Here is a 19,731-nt window from a genome sequence, read left to right as displayed (position 1 = left end):
GGTCGGTGAGCCCACTGAGCGACAACAGGCTCAGTTTGTGGGACGTGAGGTTGTGTCCCCCCCCTGGTGCCGCAGGGGGAGCAGGCAAATGGCCAGTCGGGGAGGAAGCCTCTCTAGACCAGGTGTCCCTGGCCTCTCACCGGTCTTGGGAGCAGAGTGAACTTGGCTCCATCTGCACCCTGCTCCGCTGGGGTTCTGAGAGAGAAGTAAACCCTCACACCCGTGGCAGCCATTGTATGTAATGAATTAACTTTTCTGTGCATCTAGAATGGCTCTATGCACGATTGTTTGGGAGAACTGAGAAAACAGGCTTTCCAATCACTTTTTGTGCGGCTTAATCCTCTCATGCATCTTTGATGAGAAAGGCTGAACCAGGCACACCCAGCACAGGGATGCTGTGCCTCTTCCCTGGCTGGCGGGGGTGGGGCGGGGGAGGAATCCCACAAATCTCGAGGTCCAAGCTCTTCCCGGGAGGCGGTGACACAGCTGGAGGCAGGGGCCGCAGAGCCTGCTGCCGGAGTTGGACCGCGGGCAGCTGCCCGGCTTCTTGGAGCCGGGGCTCCCCAGAAGCGCCCCGTGAACATGCTTCTGCTGACGGGCATGGTCGCTGCTGCTGCCTTCCCTGCCCCGTCCTCATTGGCCAAGAGCGAGTGCTTGCCTTGACGCTAGTTCTCTAGCCCGCCCAGCCCAAGGTGAGGAGAGACGGTCTCCCTTCTTCCTGCCCGCGCTGCACTGCTGTTTGACCCCAGGAGCCACATTCTGCTTGTCACACCACCAGAATCCCATCCATCGTCGGTGTTGCTGTTTTTAACCGCAGACCTTGAAGGTACCCTGTCAATTGCCTGTGAGGGGTGTTGGCCTGAGGCCGCTTCCTACTCTCTCCTCGAACCTTTACTGATGTACTTTGGACAAATGTGAGTCACTAGGGAAGGAGGAGACAATTAAATAGGGAGAGAGGCTGTTCCTGTGGGGTAGGTGTCGGCCTCCTGTGTTCAACGTACCTGGAGGCTTGGTTGGGACTTGTGCACGTCCCCCCAGCTCAGGACCCATACTTGGTCGTGTGACTTGTCATAGGACAGCTTGGCCGGAAGAGGGTCCACACCTATGGACTTGAAAGAAAATGACAAGTTGGTCATGGTTGTTGCAGAGGCTGCCGCAGCGGTCCTTGCTGGGCTTTGTGCATGTGGCCATCACTCCTGGCTGGGCAGAGGCAGCAGCCTCGGCAGGGAGCCTGTGTGGGAATCCAGTGCAGAAGCCTCCCTTCTGGGTCTGTCTTTGGAGGCATCATGGTTATCAATAACGCATCCCTTTAAAAACTTGTGAGTTTTACTTCAAGGAGAGACCCAGAGTGCTCCATTCGGAACCAGCTGAGGAGCCTCCCGTCCCACCCCCAGACACCTTTGGGCCTCTTAAACCCTCCACGTTCTTCCCCTGGCTGCTCCGCGGTCCGGGCACGGGGGGAGTGGGCCTCCCCACCCCTGGGTCATCTCAGCCTCGCTCTGAGCTCATCCATTACCACTTAACTTTGCACACAGCCTCTGCCTCGCACATGCTTCGGTGGGAGCTGCTGGGACTCTGCTGTCCCCTGAGGACGGAGCTTCCCCATGGCCCTGTCAAATGGAGACTTTTCTCTCTTCTGTGCATAATGTAGTTTTTATAAGTTCTAAAACTCTGTTCTGTGACACTGATGTCGCTGGACTCTGACCCCTGCTCTCCTTGGCTAATGTCCTAGCCACTCGCTTTGTTCACTTGCGACATGAACACGTGGCTCCCTGTCTTCTCTACCAGGCACGTGTTTCTCAAGTTGGGTGCCTTCAAATCCACCCAATGCCCTGCTTTCTCACTTCCTTCTTGGTTTCAGTGATCTTTTCTCCTTCCACACTTCAGCCACCGTAACTTATATCTTGTCAGTATAATTTCTGAAGTTTCAATTTCAGCTAACCAGATTCTAGCTGTTCTGAGTTTAGGGAGAAAACCTCGTTGGTCAAAACTTCCCTGAAGAACTGTCTGCCGAGTCCCTGAATCTCCCTTTCCTCATTCCCTCCAAGTTCCTGCCTTCATCACTCCACTGACCTGTCCTAGTCCTGTGGGTCGGATTCACAGAGTGATCTTTGTGATCCCGTCTTGCTCGACAGTTCAGCAAGATTCCGCGCGGTTAATGATTCCCTTTTGGAAACATTTTCTTTACCCAGCCTCCCAGCTCCCTAAGCTTCTCCTCCTCACCCTGACTTCTGAATGCTGGCCTGTTCCGGGCCTTCTGCTTTGACCGCCTCTCATCTGTGCCCTTTCCCCGGATGAGCTCACCCAGTACCAGGCTGTAAATTACTTACTGTACGCTGATGGCTTTAGATCTCGCTCCTCTGCCGATGATCTCAACATTTACCGAGCTGAACTCTTGATTTTGCTCATCCCTAATGATATATTTTATTTTTTCTCTGTTCATCGCCATCTTTGAAATCTCCTTTGACTTTTTGCTCTAACCTCCTATCCTCTGAAGCCTCAAGTAGAAGCTGTTACTATTTTCCTACACTTCACACACCCCGGGTCCTTTGTTCATCTCTAGGGATATGCCTCCTATTCCTAACATCTCCCAGCTCCCTGGCTGCTTTCCGGCACTTACCAAAGGCTTTGAGGTCTGGCACTATCTTCTTCTACCCAGCGCTTCATGACTCACCAGCCGTGACACCGTCTTGACACTATTTCTAGTTTCTTGCATACCCTCTTTTAAAAATATGCCCTGACTACACATCTCTCTTCCAGATATTTTTCTGCTCTCTTCACAGAAAAATCTTCCCTAAGGTTTGGGCTGTAGCCAGTCTTTCTTCTTTCTGCTTAAGCTTTTCTATCCTATTTCATGTTCTCATTTGAGGTGTTCTGGAGGAAGAGTCTGAAAGATTTTTGGCTTATCTCTTCAGATTCAGAAAAGAGTTTTCTAGTCTCAACATGCTGAGGAGCAAAGGGGAAAGGTCCTAAAGAACACACTGGACCAGCAGTGAAGGCTTACAAAACTTCAACTCAGCTTTGATGCAATTATGTGTTTGATTAGATTCACATGTTGCATTCTCGACTCTCTCTGCTTAGCACAAGAAATGGTAAATCCTTTTTGGTGGATGAGAGCCATCCAAAGTCTCTGAAATGTTTTATGTGGAATGTTTTGCATTCAAGAAAATTACTAGGCACTTCAAAGTATAGACTATGTGACTTAGAACAATATAAAAAAGACGATAGAAATAAACCCACAGGTGATCCATAAAAAGGTCATTTGGAATTAAGTTGAAATTCTAAAGTAAAAATGCAATACCTAAAATGAAGAACTCAATAAATAGGTTTTGTTAAGATCCACATTAGACACAAAAGATGATTAGTGAACTGAAAGGTTGACAGAACATATCAAATTGAAGCACAAAAAGACAAAAAAGGATGGAAAATAAGAGTGAAAAAGATAAGTGAGATAAATAGAAAGGTCTAACTTTGGAAAAAAAAAAAAAAAAAGAGTTCCAAAAGAAGAGGTAAGAGAATGAAGCAGCATACTATATTTGAGAAAATAATGGCTGAGAATTTTCCAATCTGAGCAAATATATCAATCCACACATTCGAGAACCTCTGAAAATCTCAAATCAAAATAAATACAAAGGATGTATTACCTGGCACATTTTAATAAAACTGCTAAAGACCAAAGAAAATCTGAAAAGTAGTCAAAAGAGTGATACATTACTTTCAAAAGAGTAAGACTGACAGTTGACCTATTAACAAAAAGAATGGAAAGACAATGGAGAAGCAACTTAAAATGCTGAAAATATGTAATTGCCAATGTAGAATTCTGTAGCCAGTAAAAATATACTTTAAAAACTAAAGAGCAAATGTTATTTTCAAACAAACAAAAACTGTGAGAATCTGTTGCCAGCAGACTTGCACCAAAAGAACAAAAAATCTTGTTTAGGTAAAATGAAAATGATCCCAGACATAACTGTGTACTTCAGAAAGCAGTAAAGAGCAATGGAAAAAGTAAGTATGTGGGTGAATAGAAATGACTATCAACTGTACAAAATAATAAGTCACTTCTTGAAGGGTTAAATTATATGTAGAGTCAAAATGCATTCCCACAATAAGGCAAAAGGCTGGGCGGGGGGGTCTGTTAAAGAAGTTAGTGTTCTAAGGTTCCATCATTAACAGGGAAGCAAAGTTATAATATGCATGAAACTGTATTGAGGCAAGGATGCATGTTGTAATCTCAACGGTGGTAATGACAACATAAAAGAATGAATTGTTAACAAGTTAATAGAAGGAAAATAGAATAATAAAAATGACTAATTCAAAAGAAAGCAAAAAGGAGAGAAAAGTGACAGAGAGGTCAAATTAAAAAACAGTAAAATGCTAGATAATACTATATAAATTAATTAAATTAAATATAAATGGTTCAAACCCTCCAAATAAAAGACCAAGATTATTAAACTAGATAAAAGCCAAAAACCAAAAGACTACATGTGGCTTTATAAAAGACTACCTTAGATATATGCACATAGGAAGATTGAAAGTAAAAGGACAGAAAATTACACCATGATGACACTAATCAAAATCTGATTTATCTGTGCTCAGACAAAAATAGACTTTCAGGCAGGAGGCATTGTCAGAAATAAAGAGGAATATTGTCTAAGAAAGGCATCTGCCCCCCAGGAGGCATCACAGATAGCGCTCAGAACTACAATCATAGTGGGAGACTTCAACATGCCTCTCAGCAGCTGACAAGACTAAGTGGACAAACCCCCCCACGAAAACTCTGGGTGTTTTAAATTATTCAGAGTATGTTCTCTGGCCAGGGAAATCAATAACAAAAAAAGTTAGAAAGCCTCCTGTTGTACAGGCCAGGAAAAACCACTGCGTTGGTCGCGGCAGCCTTCTCCCTGCAGGGCGGCTGCACGTTGCTGGGCGAACGCACAGCCCGGCTCGTGGGCCCCGCTTCCCAGTTACATCTGCAGCCCTTGCGTGGGCCTCCACGGCTGCCCAGCGGTCCTTTCACATTCCCCGGGGAGTCGGTCTCACATGCAACTTCCTCCTCTCTCCTCAAACCTGCAGCCTTGGTGACAACTTTCCTTCCTGTTCTCTGAGAAAACTAAAGCAACCAGAAGAGAAGTTCACCCAACTACCCGTGGCCGTGCCCTGTCTTTGCCCCTGCGCCTGTGTACTTTGTTCCCTCCTCTTTCAACGAAAGGGCGCGTCTTTATCTAAGGCTGGCATCTCTGCCTCTCTGCCCTGGATTTCACTGATGCTGCTTAATTCCCTGAGGCGGGAAAAAGCGAAGAATTGTGGGAACAAATTTTCTCATTAGCACACAAATGCTGTAATGTCACCTCTTCCAAAAACAAAGGTCCTTCCACGTCCTCTTCCAGTTACTTGTCTCATTTGTCTGCTTTTTGCTGCTCATTTGTCCAATACCCACCTTTACAGCAAACCTCAAAACGCTTGTCTACACTCACCACCTGCACTTCCTCACTTACTGTCTACCTTGGGGCCGCCCCTCAGGCTTGCGTTCCACCATCACCATCCTCTCTGTTCCTGCCAAGGTGATCCACGCGGTACCGAATCCAATGGCCAGGTCTCAGTTTTCGTAACACAAATGCTCTCTGCAACATTTGACACCGTTGACTACTGACTCTCCCTCAGAACACTCCTTTCTTGGCTTCCGGATATACCCCATTAATTTCCGTCCTACCTTCCAGCTTCTCCTTTGGGTCACCTTGTTGGCTTTTTCTCTTCTTCATGATCTTTAAGCGATGAAATGCTTTGACCCCTTCTCTGTCTACACTACAGCCCTCCGTGGTTTTCCGTTTGGGTGTCTGGATTTAACACAGTTCGCGTGGCGAAGACACCCTCACTGACATCTCCAGCTTAGCCTCTCCTTTGACTGTTTATCAAACTGCTTACATGTAGGATCACATTTCCGAGCACCTAGAACAGTGCGTGGCACCTCGCAGGGGGTCAAGACCTGCTGAACCGCTGCACAGGCATCTCCTGCGCTTCTCCCCTGCAGCCTGACCACACTCTCGGCAGCCAGGGCGCAGGTGCAGAAAGCAAAGAAGAACTTGGCAGGCTGTGCCCCAGGACCGGAAGTCCCCTCACCCCGTTAGACAGACATACCTGTAGGACTTTCTGGGCTTGAACATCAACCACAAGGACTCTGCTCAGTGCCGGCTGGGCCACGTAGATGTACCGGTGCCTGACGTTCACTGCCGACGCCCACTGGCATGGCTGGGTGGCACCTCCTTCCCCTTGGGGACAGATTTCTTCCTGTAAAGGAGATAGGCTGCCATGTATAACTTCTCCACCCTCCTTTCCCCCCAACATCTCAGGGTTCCCTCTCCCCTGACTCTCCTCTGCCCCTTTCTTGCCGCCCTTAGACTCCTTTGGGTTCTCAGAACATGGCACACAACCCCACCCCCGCCACCAACTTTTCACCTAACGCTCCTTCGCCTCTCGCCTCCCGCCTCCTCCCACCGTGTTGGAGGCTGTGGCACCCGCGGCGGCCTCTCCACCAGCAGCTTCCACACTTGTGTGCTCCTTTCTCTTGGTCCTCATCACCATCATTTAAAAAACTTCCATTCATGGCGAAACTTCTGACAGAATTTCCTACGCTTTTTCTCCGCTTCCTCACCTCTCAATGCCCCCCCGCCCACACACACTTTAGTCCTCACCGCGAAGCTAGTGCCGCGCTCACCGCAGCTGAAGCTGACTCCGCAGCTGTTTGATTAACTCCCCGCCATCGTTTTACTAGAACTGGGGCATCGTCTGACACTGTGTTGACTATTCCTTGGTGGTTCCCCCTCCATCCTGCCTGCCCTGGTGGCTGACCCTTGTCTGTGGCTGGAGGCTGCGGAGTTCACTCCTGAATAACTCCCCTCTAAAATCCACTCCCTTGCTTGACCTCACCCCACCGATGACTGTAATGACAGTCCGTGTGCTTACGACTCCCCAAGTTATATCTTTAGCGTAGGCTTCATCCCTGAACTCCAGACTTACACGGCCAACGATGTAGCTCGACTTGGTTGTATAATCAAACACGTAAGTCCAAAATCAACTCTCAATTTTACTGTCCAGTCCCGCTCATTCCATTAAAAAAAAAAAAAGGCAGCTCCATCGTTTTGCTTCCTTAGGGCAAAATCACTGAGGCTGCCTCTGACGCCTCCTTTCCTCCCCATCCCCTCCGCTCTCACCCGACACATCGAAAGTCATTTCAGCTTGACCTTCCAAGGACATCAGCCCGTCCTTACCACTTCCACTTCCGTCAGCTTGGCTCAAGCCCCATCATGTCACCTGAGTAACTGCTCAGCGTCCTTGATTCCACCTTGGCCACCCCCTAGCCGCCGCGCCCCCCCCCCCCAACCTGCTCTACGCACAGAAGCCGCAGGGACCACTGTGAAGGCCCAGACAGGTCGTTATTCCTCTTCTCAGCTCCGCCCTCCCCAGTAACATCCTCTCTTGCTCAGGAGAAGACCCGAGTCCTCCCTGAAGCCTGCAGGGCCCGCACACTCCGGCTTCTCTCTCCCTTGCCCACCCTCCTCCACGCGCACAGCCCACTTGCTCTTCCTCGGCCGCGCTGCCCGCCCGCACCAAGGCCTTGGCACTGGCTGTTCCCGGTGCTGGGGACGCTCTTCCTCAGACGCCTCCGCGGTTTGTTCCCTCATGTCCTTCAGGTCCCTAAGAGTTGCCTTATCGGGAGGTCTTCTCTGGCCTCATCTAGCTGCATGGCCCCATCCCTCCTCGCTCCCTCGCCTCCCTGCGTCTTTCATCGACCACTCACCCACCTACGTTTGGTCTCTTCTTTCTCTAGGCTGTTCGCTCCTGGAGAGCAGGCTTGCTGTCTGTCTGGTTCACTGTTAGATCACTAGCAGTAGCAGGGTGCCTCACACAGAATACATTTAAAATACACAGAATAGTCTTAAAATACATTTGTTGAATGAATGCATGAGTGGAAAAGGGGCCCTCTTTTCCCTTGTCTTCCATGATATGCATTTTCACATTTTTCCTCCTGACTCCGGCCCGAGCCTGCCTCGATCTTCTCTGTGGTTCCTCCTGGCCTGCCTGTGATCTGGGGTGACCCGCGGGCTTCTGTTCCGGGTGCCCATCTCCGGTCACTCGCACAGCCCTCGGCGATGTGGGCTAACCGCTGGCTTTAGCCACGTTCTCGTCTGATGGCTCCCGGGTCTGCGTCTTTACCTCAGAACCACAGTCCCCGGTCCCCCCTGGGTTCCCGAGTGGCCACGGCGTACTCAGCCACCCACACCCGAACCCCGCTTCCGCCTCTGGGTCCGCATCACCACTGGGCCAGCCCAGCCCAAAGCGTGACCATCATCCTCGGTTCTTCTCCCGTGCAGCTCGCCCAATTCATCCTCCAGGGCTACCGGGACCCCTCCTAAGTCTCGGAATTCATCTACTTTCCATCCTCACCCCCATTTCTTTCCTAAATGGCGAGTCTCCTTTACCTTTGCTGCTCTCCATCTTCACATTTCATCCTCATAATAACCCCCATTTGCATATGAGCACGCAGAGGCTTAGAGGGATTATGTTTTCTAAAGCCACCGAGCTACTGAGGGACAGAGGTGGGATGCGAACCCCAGGCTGCCTGGCCCCGAAGCCCGCGCCCTTATCAACTAACTGTGCTGCTCCCCACTGAGCCCGGCGCACACCAGATCCAGCAGAGGGGCCGGGGGAGGATGCACCGAGCTCCTACTCACCCGGCTCTGCAGGAAGAGGGTCGTTCCACTGCAGCCCGCTGGTGGGGCGTTTGGACATTTTCTAGATGAGAAAACTGTTGTCTGGGGTGGTTCCGCAGCTCGCTGCGGTCTTGGGTTGCCTGTCACGCCTTATGACCTCGCTTACTGTGTCTGGTTCTAGCTTCTTAGGAAACTGAGTCCTGTTATGACTGGGGGCGGGGGGGTTTCCCCAAGCTACAGGTAAGGTTGTTGCCGAAGCGACGGGTGCCATGATTTATACCTAACTGCTGGGGATGAACTAGGACAGCACTTTCAAGATCAACTCAGGGCTGGTACACGGAGGGAAAATTCCTCAGAGGTGACGCGTTAAAAATAATAGTTAATTCTAATGAAATAGGCTGGAAAACAGCTGTTCCCCAGCTACAAATGTGAGAAATGCTACAGCCCGAGATGCACCGGCTGTGAGCTACACGGTGCCACAAGCCTGCCTGAGGAGCTTGCCTGCGCCATGCCCGCTCCCACCCTGGGCTCCCAGCCTGCAGCTGTTCCCCACTGTTCCCTGGCTCATTCACTGTGTGGGGGCTCACGGAGATGCAGGCGGGGGCTCTCAGAGGCCCCTCGGGCCCACACCTTAGTTCTACCCTTAGGGAGCTAGGGATTAGTAGGCGAGCTCCCTAAGGGTAGACCTCCAGACCTCCCAGTAGGAACCGCCAATGCAAAGTCAAGCGGGATACCGGCGGGAGGGACAGCGCCCCGGGTGGGGCTGGGTGAGCGCACCGCCTGCCCGGGGAGTCCTGACGGCCGGCCTTGGGGGCTGCCAGGGCGTCCCTGGGTCTGCTGCCCGCAGCCATCCCTCCGCCCCGCCCACTGCGTGTGACGCTGCCACTTCCTGCCTGGCCTCCGATTTTGCTCAGAGCACCTCGGACGCTCTGGGCAGCGTTTCCTGCTGTCACCCTGAGTTCTCTGAGAGCCACTGAGGACCTGCAAGCTTGTCTCCTCTCTTGACAAGTTGAGCATCCCCTTCCTATTGGAAACTTGGACTTCTTGGGTCCTTGGCCCATGTTCTCCAGGCTTCCTTAAAGCTACTTCTTTTGCCTGTCAGCGAGCCCAGAGCTCACCGCGGCCTTCCCCCACTGCCTTCTGGATAGTTCTACGCATGAGTCCCATGGACACCTTGAACTCGGCGCATCATAGGCTGACCTCACCTGCTTGTCAGGAGCCTATGAGTTGTGCTCCTGGGTCCCCAGCACCCCACCTGGCGAGGAGCGCTAGCCTGAATGCGAGAGAACAGTGTTCAGGCCCCCGCCCCCGCCCCCTCAACACACACACCTGCCAACCCGCTCCTCTCCTGTGTGAAGGGCTCTGGTTACCCTCAGGCGCCCTGTAGATTTTACCCCTAAAATCTCCCCAGTTCTCCCCATTCCCACGCCCCCGCCTGGATCATCGCCGCTGCCCCTGTGCTCTAGGCGGGCCGCGCGGGTCGCCACCCTTGCTGAGCGCCTGCGTCTGGCCACCCTTCGTCAGAAGCCCCGAAGGGGTCCCCGAGCTTTCGGATGCCGTTAGGACTTCTCCCCTTCGTCCCTCAGCACCTGTCCTCATCTCAGGCCCTTCCCGCAGCCACGCTCCCCTCTCGGCGCCAGAGGGCTTCCGTCCCCAGAACAGGACGCGCTGCTTTGTGTCTCTGCTCTCCACGTTCATGACGTTTCTTCCAGAAACCCATCACCAACTCCTGCCCATTCTTCAAAGCGGAGCCCAGGGAGCATGCGTCCCAGGGGCCCTCTCTGACCCTTCCTCCCCGGGTCTGGAGACGCCTCTCCCTTCAATTTCCAGGGCGCCTTGTGCACCCTTCTAGCAGCACCCTCTGGGCAGCCGCCCACAGTGCTGTCCTGGTGAGCTGCCCGTGGACTTGGGGAGGCCGGCAATCCACGCGTGCGCCCTGGGCGTCACCTCGGGCTCCGTGCGTGGAAGCGGCTGCCCGGTGAAGGAACGCGTGTCCCAGTGCTCGGCCTCCTGTGTTCCTTTCTTAGCCTTGGGACAAATCTGGAACCGCACCACCCATAGCAGATGGAATTTAAGAATCAGATGGCCCGGCTGGTGGAAGAGTGACTTCCAGGTGCCGTCCGCCTGCGGTGTGGCAGTGCCCCGGGCGCGGACACTTACGTAGCTCGTGAAGATCTTCTCCGTGGGTTTGAGGTGCCTCTGGATCTCGCAGTCCCCGGGGTGGAGGATGATAATGCCGTCGTCGGAGAAGACGTAGAACATGTTCCCCACACTGAGGCCTGGGAGGAGCAAACACAGCCACGGTCACGTCCCTCCTAGCAATGGGCCCCCGGGTGGGGTCACGTGCCATATCAGGCGCACACGGAACCGCATTTCGGGCGCATCTGCTGCGGGCACCGAGGGCAAGTCCTGGTCAAGTGGGGGCGGGGTGAGGTGAGCGGGTGGTGTGTGGGGACCCGGGGAGAAGGCTCCCCCAGGACGGCCAATCAGTAAAGCACATGGAGGGCCCCGCAGTCCCCAGGTGTCCCCCCAGGCACACCCATCGGTCGACTAGGGATGGCTGCCAACACAAGTTTCAAATAAATGACAGCTTTGGCTTTGATGTACATCTGACCTTTTCCGTTCGGAAAGGCAAAGCTTCCCTTGGTCGTTCATTGTCTGCTAAATTCCGAGTGGATCAGATGATGCCCAGAAAGCAAAGGCTCCTCCACGTAACACATTCAGGTGTACATGGCACGACTTCCTGGGATGTGGCAGGTGCACCTTGGTCTGAACTCAGTGCGGCCTGTCTGTGCCAGCGACCCCCTCCTTCAAGACTGCTGGTGGCAGCCCCGCCCCGGGTGATGGAGCCCGCAGCCTGGTCCTGCGTGCCCGGCTGCCCCCACCCTGGCCATGCGCCTTCGTGCCGGAGCTGGGGTTAGACCCTGAGCCCCTACCCTGGGCTTTGGCCCCTAACTCTGCCTCTCCATGAAAGGCAGACCTGGCACCAAGATGGGTGAGGTTTGAGTTCTTCCTCCCGCTCTCCCCACCTCCATTTCTTTTGAAGGTAAAACAATAAAAAGTTTTCTATGAATTCTAAGAGAATTAAATATAGTAAATAAATATACAGAACACTCTTTCCTGGCATGCAGAGAAAACCAGTGAATGGCTGTGATTAATTATCTGTGTAAGTTTTTAGTAAGTTAGAAAACAGTAAGACAGGTGATTCTGTGGGCCGTTTTCTGGGCCTCAGGCCCCTGGTGACGGCTTGCGTGCCTGTGGCTCCCGGTGGGGCGGCGGCCCCTGAACCTGTGACGCAGCCTCGGCTGACTGGTTCTGTGCGGAGGGCCCCGGGCAGGAGGGTTTGTGCTGTGGCAAACACTGTGACCCCTGCCTCTCAGAGCTGGTGTTGCCTGGGAGCCTCTGCATAGCCCCCGAGGGGAACCTGGGTGCTGGACAGCCTGTCCCCGAGAGCCTGACGAAGGTGGCCCTGCGTGAGAGCGTCACCTCAGCCCGGGCAAGACCTCCACTTGTGTACACTCCCACGTGGCAGACTCCTCCCTCAAACCCAGGGCCCGCGGCGGGCAAAGCCCTTGCACAACCGCAGACCCCAGGAACAGCCTCCTGGGGCTTTTTGGGAAATTGATGGCTGGAAGGACCAACATAAGATTGAAGGCTTAATAGAATCTCCACGGGGTTTGCTGCTCTGGCTACATTTCAGGCTGAGCACAGTGCCTTGCTCGCAGTTGGCAATGGAACATGAGACTAAACAAATACTCCTGAACAAACGAATGACTTCACAGGAGACCCAGCCTCACAATCCAGCCCCCTGGAAGGTTCTGTCTGAGCTTAGCTTCTACTTAGGGGGCATGAAGGGCGTCCTTTGCTTTTGTGCGCTCTTGCCTTTCTCCTAGTGAAACGTGAGAGTGCCCTGGGGCCTACCGGCCCCTTTGTTTCCGCCTCTGCACCTCCCATCCCCAGGCCTTGAGTTTCCCCAGCGAAGGGCGCAGGTGGCTGGCTGCCCCGGCCTGATGGGATCTGTCCCCGGCTGGGTTGTCTAACGTCAGCCCAGCCCCTGCCAGCCCTCAGGCAGCGCGGGTCTTAAGTGGGCCTCCGCAGCTGCATTTCACACACCGCAGGGCCTCCGGGGTTCTTTGGGTCCCTTTGCTGTAACCTCGCCTTAGAAAATGCCACCTCTTACAGACACAGAGCGAAAGCTGTGTGCATTGTGGCCTGGGAGCTACGGTCAGGCAGCGTCAAGGGACAACTCCATGAGCAGTGATTGTTGCTATCACTTGTTCTTCCAATGATTCCTAAAGCCTTTTGGCAGCAAGTCCTCATTTGCCTGAGCTTTGCCTTTGTTTTGCTCCCAGACTTGCTGTGTAAGCCTTAGTGTCTGACTTTCAGGAAGCTGTTCAGGAAGCTGTGTGTATGCACGCATGTGCCAGACTGTTGGTAACACCACATGAAGTTCCGGAGGCAAAATGAGCTGAGAAATATGTTGCCTTTTAAAGCCGGGGAGGCAGTGGGGAGCATGCGGTTTGTGCTTAACCCTGAAATCAGAGCGACCTTCTGCTGCTGCTTGCATGCCCTCTGCCCACCGGGGTGGCGGCCCCTGCTCCCGCAGGCTGGACCTTGCTCTGGTGGAGGGTTCAGCGGTCGGGCGGGTCCGCGCATGCGCCTCAGCCTGTGCAGTGACCGGGCTCTGTAAGCCAGCTCCCACACCCGCCTGCTGTTTTTCGACGCCTACGACATTATCCACATTAGGCCATATGTGATGTATGAAAATGGCAATTTTGTATGGCTCAAACTAACGTCTAAAGATTGTTTGATAGATGCAAATTTAAAGAGTGTATTCATTTAAAAATATACATGGAAATATGTATTTACAGGAATCACGGTAGCTTTTTTCCTCCAATATTTCCTCAGAGTACACATGAAGCCCCAACACCAACATCAGCTACTAAGAAGAAAAGCTTAAGGACCGGACCCGACCAGGAGCCCTGCTGAGCGGTCCCCGTCGGTGGAGGTTTCAATCAGCTTGGAATGGAACTTTCCATTGCTAAGTTCTAATGCACCCGCGACCACTAGGAGGTTCTATGTCTGCTTCTCAGCGTGTGCTGCTTGAGTTTGATGTGGACCTCCCCCTCCCATTCGATTTGGCACGTGCACTCCACTTGCGGGGACCGCCTGGCAGCTCACGGAAAGGTGGCCCATTTTGGAACGACAGACACACATGACCACAGGCAAGACACAGAACAAGGCAGCCGGTACCTTCCTCGCGCCAGAGGATGTTTGCCACTGCAGCCGCGGCGATATGGGAAGGCGGGAACACAATGGCAGGAAGGAAAGAAAGAAAAGAGCAGTGTGAGAACCTCCTCTGCAGTGATCAGCTCATGAACACACGCTACCGAGGCCATGATGCGCCGGATCAGCACCCCTCACTGTCCCGGCCGCCAGATGGGGGCACTGTGTACATGGACATGTGATCCCGGGTCTCAGGACCCTTTCAGCTCTGAATGGATCCTTGAAGCCAGGTCCCAGGATCACAGAAGCTCATGGGATTCTCTGCTTCCAGGGATCACAAAGAGGGAATGCCGCCCAGACCTCCCGATGGCTGCCAGGAGAGCGCCGATTTTCAGCGGGGGTTCGCCTGATGAGAAGTGCTCCGAGCATCTCCCTTGCTGAGAAAGACTCAGCTTGGCGCCTTTGACCAAGGGAATGAGACCGTGCCCAGTACCCACATCCCTGAAATCACACCAGCGGACCCACTGGGGGAACAGTGGCTGCCGGGAAAGATGTGCACCCTGAGAGCCCAGGTGGGCTCTCCGCGGTCCCTGAGTAAAGGCAGGTGTGCGCGGTCTGGCTCTTGGGCCGCAGGGGACAGCAGCCCCTGGGTGGTGGAGCGCAGGACGGATCCTGTCGGCGGGGCACAGGCTGCGGTCACACAGCAAGTAGGAGGCAAAACTGGGGCCGGGATGTGTGAGCTCCCTTGGGGTCCTGGGCTCTGCTGACCTGATGATCTCTATGTTCCCCGAGTTGTCTAGGTTGCCAGGCAAGTTCTGCCCACCTCCGGGCACCCTCTGTTGCAGGTGTGAGCTCAGAAGGACATGGGCGTTGCCCCGAGTTTGGGGGCTCAGGGTTGGCGGCTTTGGCCCCGGTCAGCTGCTTCCCTCCCCGACACCCTGCACATCCCCGCCAGCCCAGTGCGGAGCTCGGAGGCGAGAGCAGACTCACGGGTCTTCCTCGCTGAGTCTTCAATGAAGAGTGAAGAGATGTCTTCGTCCACGCCCACTTCATTTTTGGCAATGCAGGTGTATGCCCCTGTGTCTTCATACCGAACGCTGCCGATGTGGAGCTCGCTCCCGTTGGCTGCGGAAAGGACAGTGCTCAGGGTGGCCGCCTTAGCTGGGAGCCCCCCTCGCTCCCTTCTCTTTCGCTTCACGGGGCTACTGCCAGCCCTGGTTTTAAAAACACAGCCCCTCAGCAGGGCGGAGGGTGGCCAACGACCCTGACTGTGCCCAGAAAGGGCCCGAGCATCGGAAAGGAACTGCGGGGGACGTGGGGCCGGACTGACAGCAGCTCATCGTTGCTCTCAGAAGGCCGACAGGACTTGCGCGAGCCCAGACAGCAGAGAAACTGGGGGAGGCATTTGCTCACTCCCGACATGTCGGACTTAGAAACGCATCACGCCTCCTGCTTCCGTCCCCGGGGAGAGCACCAGCCTGAACGTGAAGGGAACAGCACAGACACGGAGGGCGGCTCTTACCTAGAAGGGAGAGCTGTTTAGACATCTGGGTTGAGACATCCATGCCGTTTTTCAGCCATGTGATCCTGGGCACAGGGATGCCCTCTGCGTGGCACCTCAGACTGGCCGCCACCCCCGGCTCCTGTGCCTGGGTCTCTGGGTAGACGCGGATGACGGGGGGCACTGTGGGTGAGAACCGGCGCTGTTGGGGGAGGCCCTCGCCTGGCCTCGGGCCTGTGGTCCGGCCCTGAAACCCCGCTCCAGGGAGGTGACCCGAGAGGCAATGCCAACTTCTCTCGGTAAGCAGCTCACAATCTTCCTATTCAGCAACTCAAGCCCCAAAAGAAAGCTATAAAATGGATTGCAGGTGATAAACACGCCAGGCTTCGTACCCTGCAATTCATGGCTTTCATCATTATTCTAAATACGATCAGAAAGACAACCAAATATGTAATGTGGTTCAGCTGCTACATATAAAGAGCAACAGCCACTGACACTTATATCTGAATGAATAAAATACAGATATATTATTTCTGTTATTGGAAAGTCATTGGGCAGAGGCTGAATTTCTCGCAGGAAGCGCTTCACAAAGCACTTAAGAGCACAGACTGGCAGGGCTACTGGCTGTATCGCTGCTCGGGGGAAATCCATCGATTTTCCAGTGGGATGTTCTTATTTTTCCACTTCTCAGCCCCTGGAACACAGGGGAAAGGCAAGTGTGCCCTCCTGAACTCCTGACTTAGCCTTGGGCCCTGGAAGTCAAGTTTGGGGCTGGGTGTGGCCCGGCCCACTTGTCAGATGGGCACGGGTGGACCAGGTGTCACCCTCCATAGAACACAGGTCCCTCTACCCTGGGCTGTCTGTGGGGAGGTACCTGGAAGAAGGGAGGACTATCTGGAGGAACTTCCTTCCTACCCCTAGAGCTTTGGGCCCAGGGAATAAAATAATGATCATTTTCGATGGAATTGAGGGGGCTCTTCCTTGTTCACACATTTTACTCTACATACTTCCAAAAAGGGTTCGTGAGAGCTTATGTAAAGGCACTTGAACATTAAACTGAACAACGTAAAAGCATCACACTTCTTTTGAAAAGGTGGGAGACAGATTGTTCCTGAGGTGGGCAGCTACTTATCTGGAAGCTCCTACCGTCCAGTAAAAGAAATAATCCCAATCTAAGATGGCGCAGAGTAGCTGGAAGTTATACTCACCTCCTTGCAGGACTAAACTGGAATCACAACTAAATTATAAAACAATCAACTTGAATAACCAACTGAAGACTAGCTGAACAAAAGACTCCTCACCAAGAATCTACAGAAGTCACACGGAGGCTGGTAGGAAGGGCAGAGACGCAAAAAGGGCTGACCCTGTGCCCACATGTGGTAGTTGAGATTCGGGGGGGATATCTTAGCTGCAAAGGTCCCCCTGAGGAGTGCGGGGTCTCAGCCTCATGCTGGGACCCCCAGCCCAGAGCATCAGAGCGGAGAAGAGGAGCCCACATAACACCTGGCTGTGAAAATCAGTGGCGATTCTCTATGCCAGGGAGAGGCAGGAGTCTGCTAGAGATCCGGGTACACTCTTAAAGGGCCAGCGCACAAAATCTCATCCAGGGCCACTCACCTTGGGCTGCAGTGGAGGGAGAGCGGCTTGGAGCAAACTGGAGTTGTTTGAGAGGAGACTGGGTTATGTGGCTCCAGGGAGAGAGCTGAGGGGCCGGCGACCAGGGTCCCTGAGCTGTCCCTCTCCCATGCCGCCCCCACAGATGCCATCTTTCCTGGGTCAAGCACGCCCTTCCATACGGCAGCAGCCTGGGGGAATGTACCAGCCCCACCGCCCGACTTCCTATTGCCCACCCTGTGGAGCTCATGCCCTGGGGAGGAGCCAGCTGCTTGGGCACGTGGTGTAGGCTTCCTTGGAGGGACTGAACTGTGTGGCTCTAAGGCAGGGGCCATTGTTCTCCTCCCACCTGACAGGTGCTGCCCTCCCCCATGGGAGATCCACTAGCCGCACCCTCCCTACTCCTGGAGACCCTGCCCCGCTGAGCTTGCCCCTTGCAGGGGTCAGCTGGCTGCCGCCAGTCTGGGCCCATGGCGAAGACTTTCTTGGAAGGCTCGCTGGAGGTGTGGATAGACATGGGGAGACAGGGATGAACAGGGGCAGACAGTCGTGTGGGACTAAGTGTGGGGATATTTTTTCCCTTGTATGCCTGACTGATGTCACTGTACCTGTGCAGCACCCTCACTTTACACAGCCAAATCTTGGTCTGTTAGGGCCCTATAAACTCTGCTGGCCTCGCTCTGATGACTCCCTGAGACCCCACCCAACAAAGGTGGGTACCTGGCAGGGGGTGGCTGGCCTAGACGTACCCTTAGGATTTTGCTGAGTGGCCTCAGACCCAGCACTGGCACTGAGTTTGAATCAGTATCAATCTGGTGAACACCATTTGCCTTTACCTGGTGACTCACAGAGAATCTGCCTCATGCTGCTCACATACCACCAGAGCGGCCCTTTCAATGACTGAGCCTGACAGGCAGCTGGCAGGTGGAGGTGGTGCTTTGGGCCATTTGCTGACCTTCCCTTGCGCTGGTGCTGGTGGAAGGCAGCCTTGGAGCGCGGCTCGGCCCTTCCCACACATACCCAGGCCCCGCGGACGCGGCCACAAACTGTGGGCCACTTTGTATCTCTACACAGGGAGCCCAAAGCTGGTCACAGGTAGCAGCTGACATTGACCTGTCCGGGAGTCCCTCCCAGGAAGCCCCAGGACCAACACTTGCCCAGAGGCGAGGTTTACCAAGAAAATTAACAAGGAAATAGTGGCCTTCAATGATGCTCTAGACCACATGGATTTAATTGATATTTTTGGAGCATTTCACCAAAAAGAAGCAGAATATATATTATTTTTCAAGTGCACATGGAACATTTTCCAGGCTAGACCACATGTTAGGACACAAAAGAAGTCTCAATAAATTTAAGAAGATTGGGATCATATCAAGCATCTGCTCTGACCACAGTGGTATGAAACTAGAAATCAATCACAAGAAAAAAACTGAAAAACACACAGAGGCTAAATAACATGTTACTAAACAGTGAATGGGTTAACAATGAGATCAAAGAAGAAATCAAAAGGTACGTTCAGGCAAATGAAAATAAAAACACAACAACCCCAAATCTATTGGATACGGTAAAAGTAATCCTAAGAGGGAAATCCATAGCATTATAGGCCTCCCTCAAGAAACAAGAACAATCTCAAATAACCAACCTAATTTTACACTTAAAGGAACTAGAAAAAGAACAACAAACAAAGCCCCAAGTGAGTAGAAGGAAGGATATAATGAAGGTCAGAGTGGAAATAAATGAAATAGAGTCTAAAAAAACAATACAAAAGATCAATGAAACCAAGAGCCAGTTCTTTGTAGAAAAATAAACAAGGTTGACAAACCTTTAACCAGGCTCATCAAGGAAAAAAGAGAGAGGGCCCAAATAAATAAAATCAGAAATAACAGGTGACACCAAAGAAATACAAAGGGTTGTAAAAAAAATATTATGAACAACTACATGCCAACAACCTGGACAAAATGGTAAATTCCTAGAAACATACTATCTTCCAAAACTAAATGAGGAAGAATCAGAGAATGTGAATAGACAGATTATACCTAGTAAAATTGAAGCAGTAATCAAAAAACTCCCAACAAACAAAAGCCCTGGACTGAATGCCCTCACAGATGAATTTTTACCAAACATTTCTAGAAGAACTAATACCGCTCCTTCTCAAATTATTCCAAAAAATTCAAGCGGAAAGGCTCCCAAACTTATTTGATGAGGCCAGCATTATCCTAATTCCAAAACCATATGAAGACACTACAAAAAAAGAAAATTATAGGCCAATATCCCTGCTGAACACACATGCTAAAATCCTCAGCAAAATATTAGCAAGTCAACTATAGCAATACATTAAAAAGATCATGAACCATCATCAAGTGGGATATATTTCTGGGATGCAAGGTTGGTACAACATTTGCAAATCAATAAATGTGGTTCACCACATAAACAAAACAATACATAAAAACCATGTGATCACAGCAATAGATGCAGAAAAAAGCATTTGATAAAATCCAGTGCCCATTAAGATAAAAACTCTCAGGAAAGTGGGAATAGAGGGAAAACACCTCAACGTAATAAAGGCCATACATGACAAATCCACTGCCAGCATCATACTCAAGGGGCAAAAACTACAAGCACTCCCTTAAGATCGGGAATAAGTCAGGAATGTTCCCTTTTACCTCTCTAATTCAACACCAG

At 52.4% G+C, this 19,731-nt stretch overlaps 1 protein-coding gene across 6 annotated transcripts in view; it reads right to left on the bottom strand.

Moving 5' to 3' along the window:
- FSTL4 (follistatin like 4) overlaps positions 1-19,731 on the bottom strand; it is a 359,817-nt gene that overhangs the window by 8,874 nt on the left and 331,212 nt on the right. For all 6 annotated transcript variants that reach the window (XM_054568477.1, XM_054568474.1, XM_054568472.1 and 3 more), the window contains 6 exons: positions 15,457-15,618; positions 14,925-15,059; positions 13,962-13,988; positions 10,869-10,987; positions 6,136-6,285; positions 1,002-1,109 (listed from right to left, as the gene is read on the bottom strand). In XM_054568477.1, coding sequence (XP_054424452.1) covers positions 1,002-1,109; positions 6,136-6,285; positions 10,869-10,987; positions 13,962-13,988; positions 14,925-15,059; positions 15,457-15,618 — 701 coding nt within the window. The remainder of the gene's footprint in view (positions 1-1,001; positions 1,110-6,135; positions 6,286-10,868; positions 10,988-13,961; positions 13,989-14,924; positions 15,060-15,456; positions 15,619-19,731) is intronic.

This window comes from Pteronotus mesoamericanus, unplaced genomic scaffold (genome assembly GCF_021234165.1).
Source record: "Pteronotus mesoamericanus isolate MK-2021 breed Mesoamerican mustached bat unplaced genomic scaffold, CSHL_Meso_final contig_2, whole genome shotgun sequence".
NCBI classification, from domain to species: domain Eukaryota; kingdom Metazoa; phylum Chordata; class Mammalia; order Chiroptera; family Mormoopidae; genus Pteronotus; species Pteronotus mesoamericanus.
Note: the sequence above shows the minus strand (reverse complement) of the source record. Positions and strands in the feature narration are given on the sequence as shown.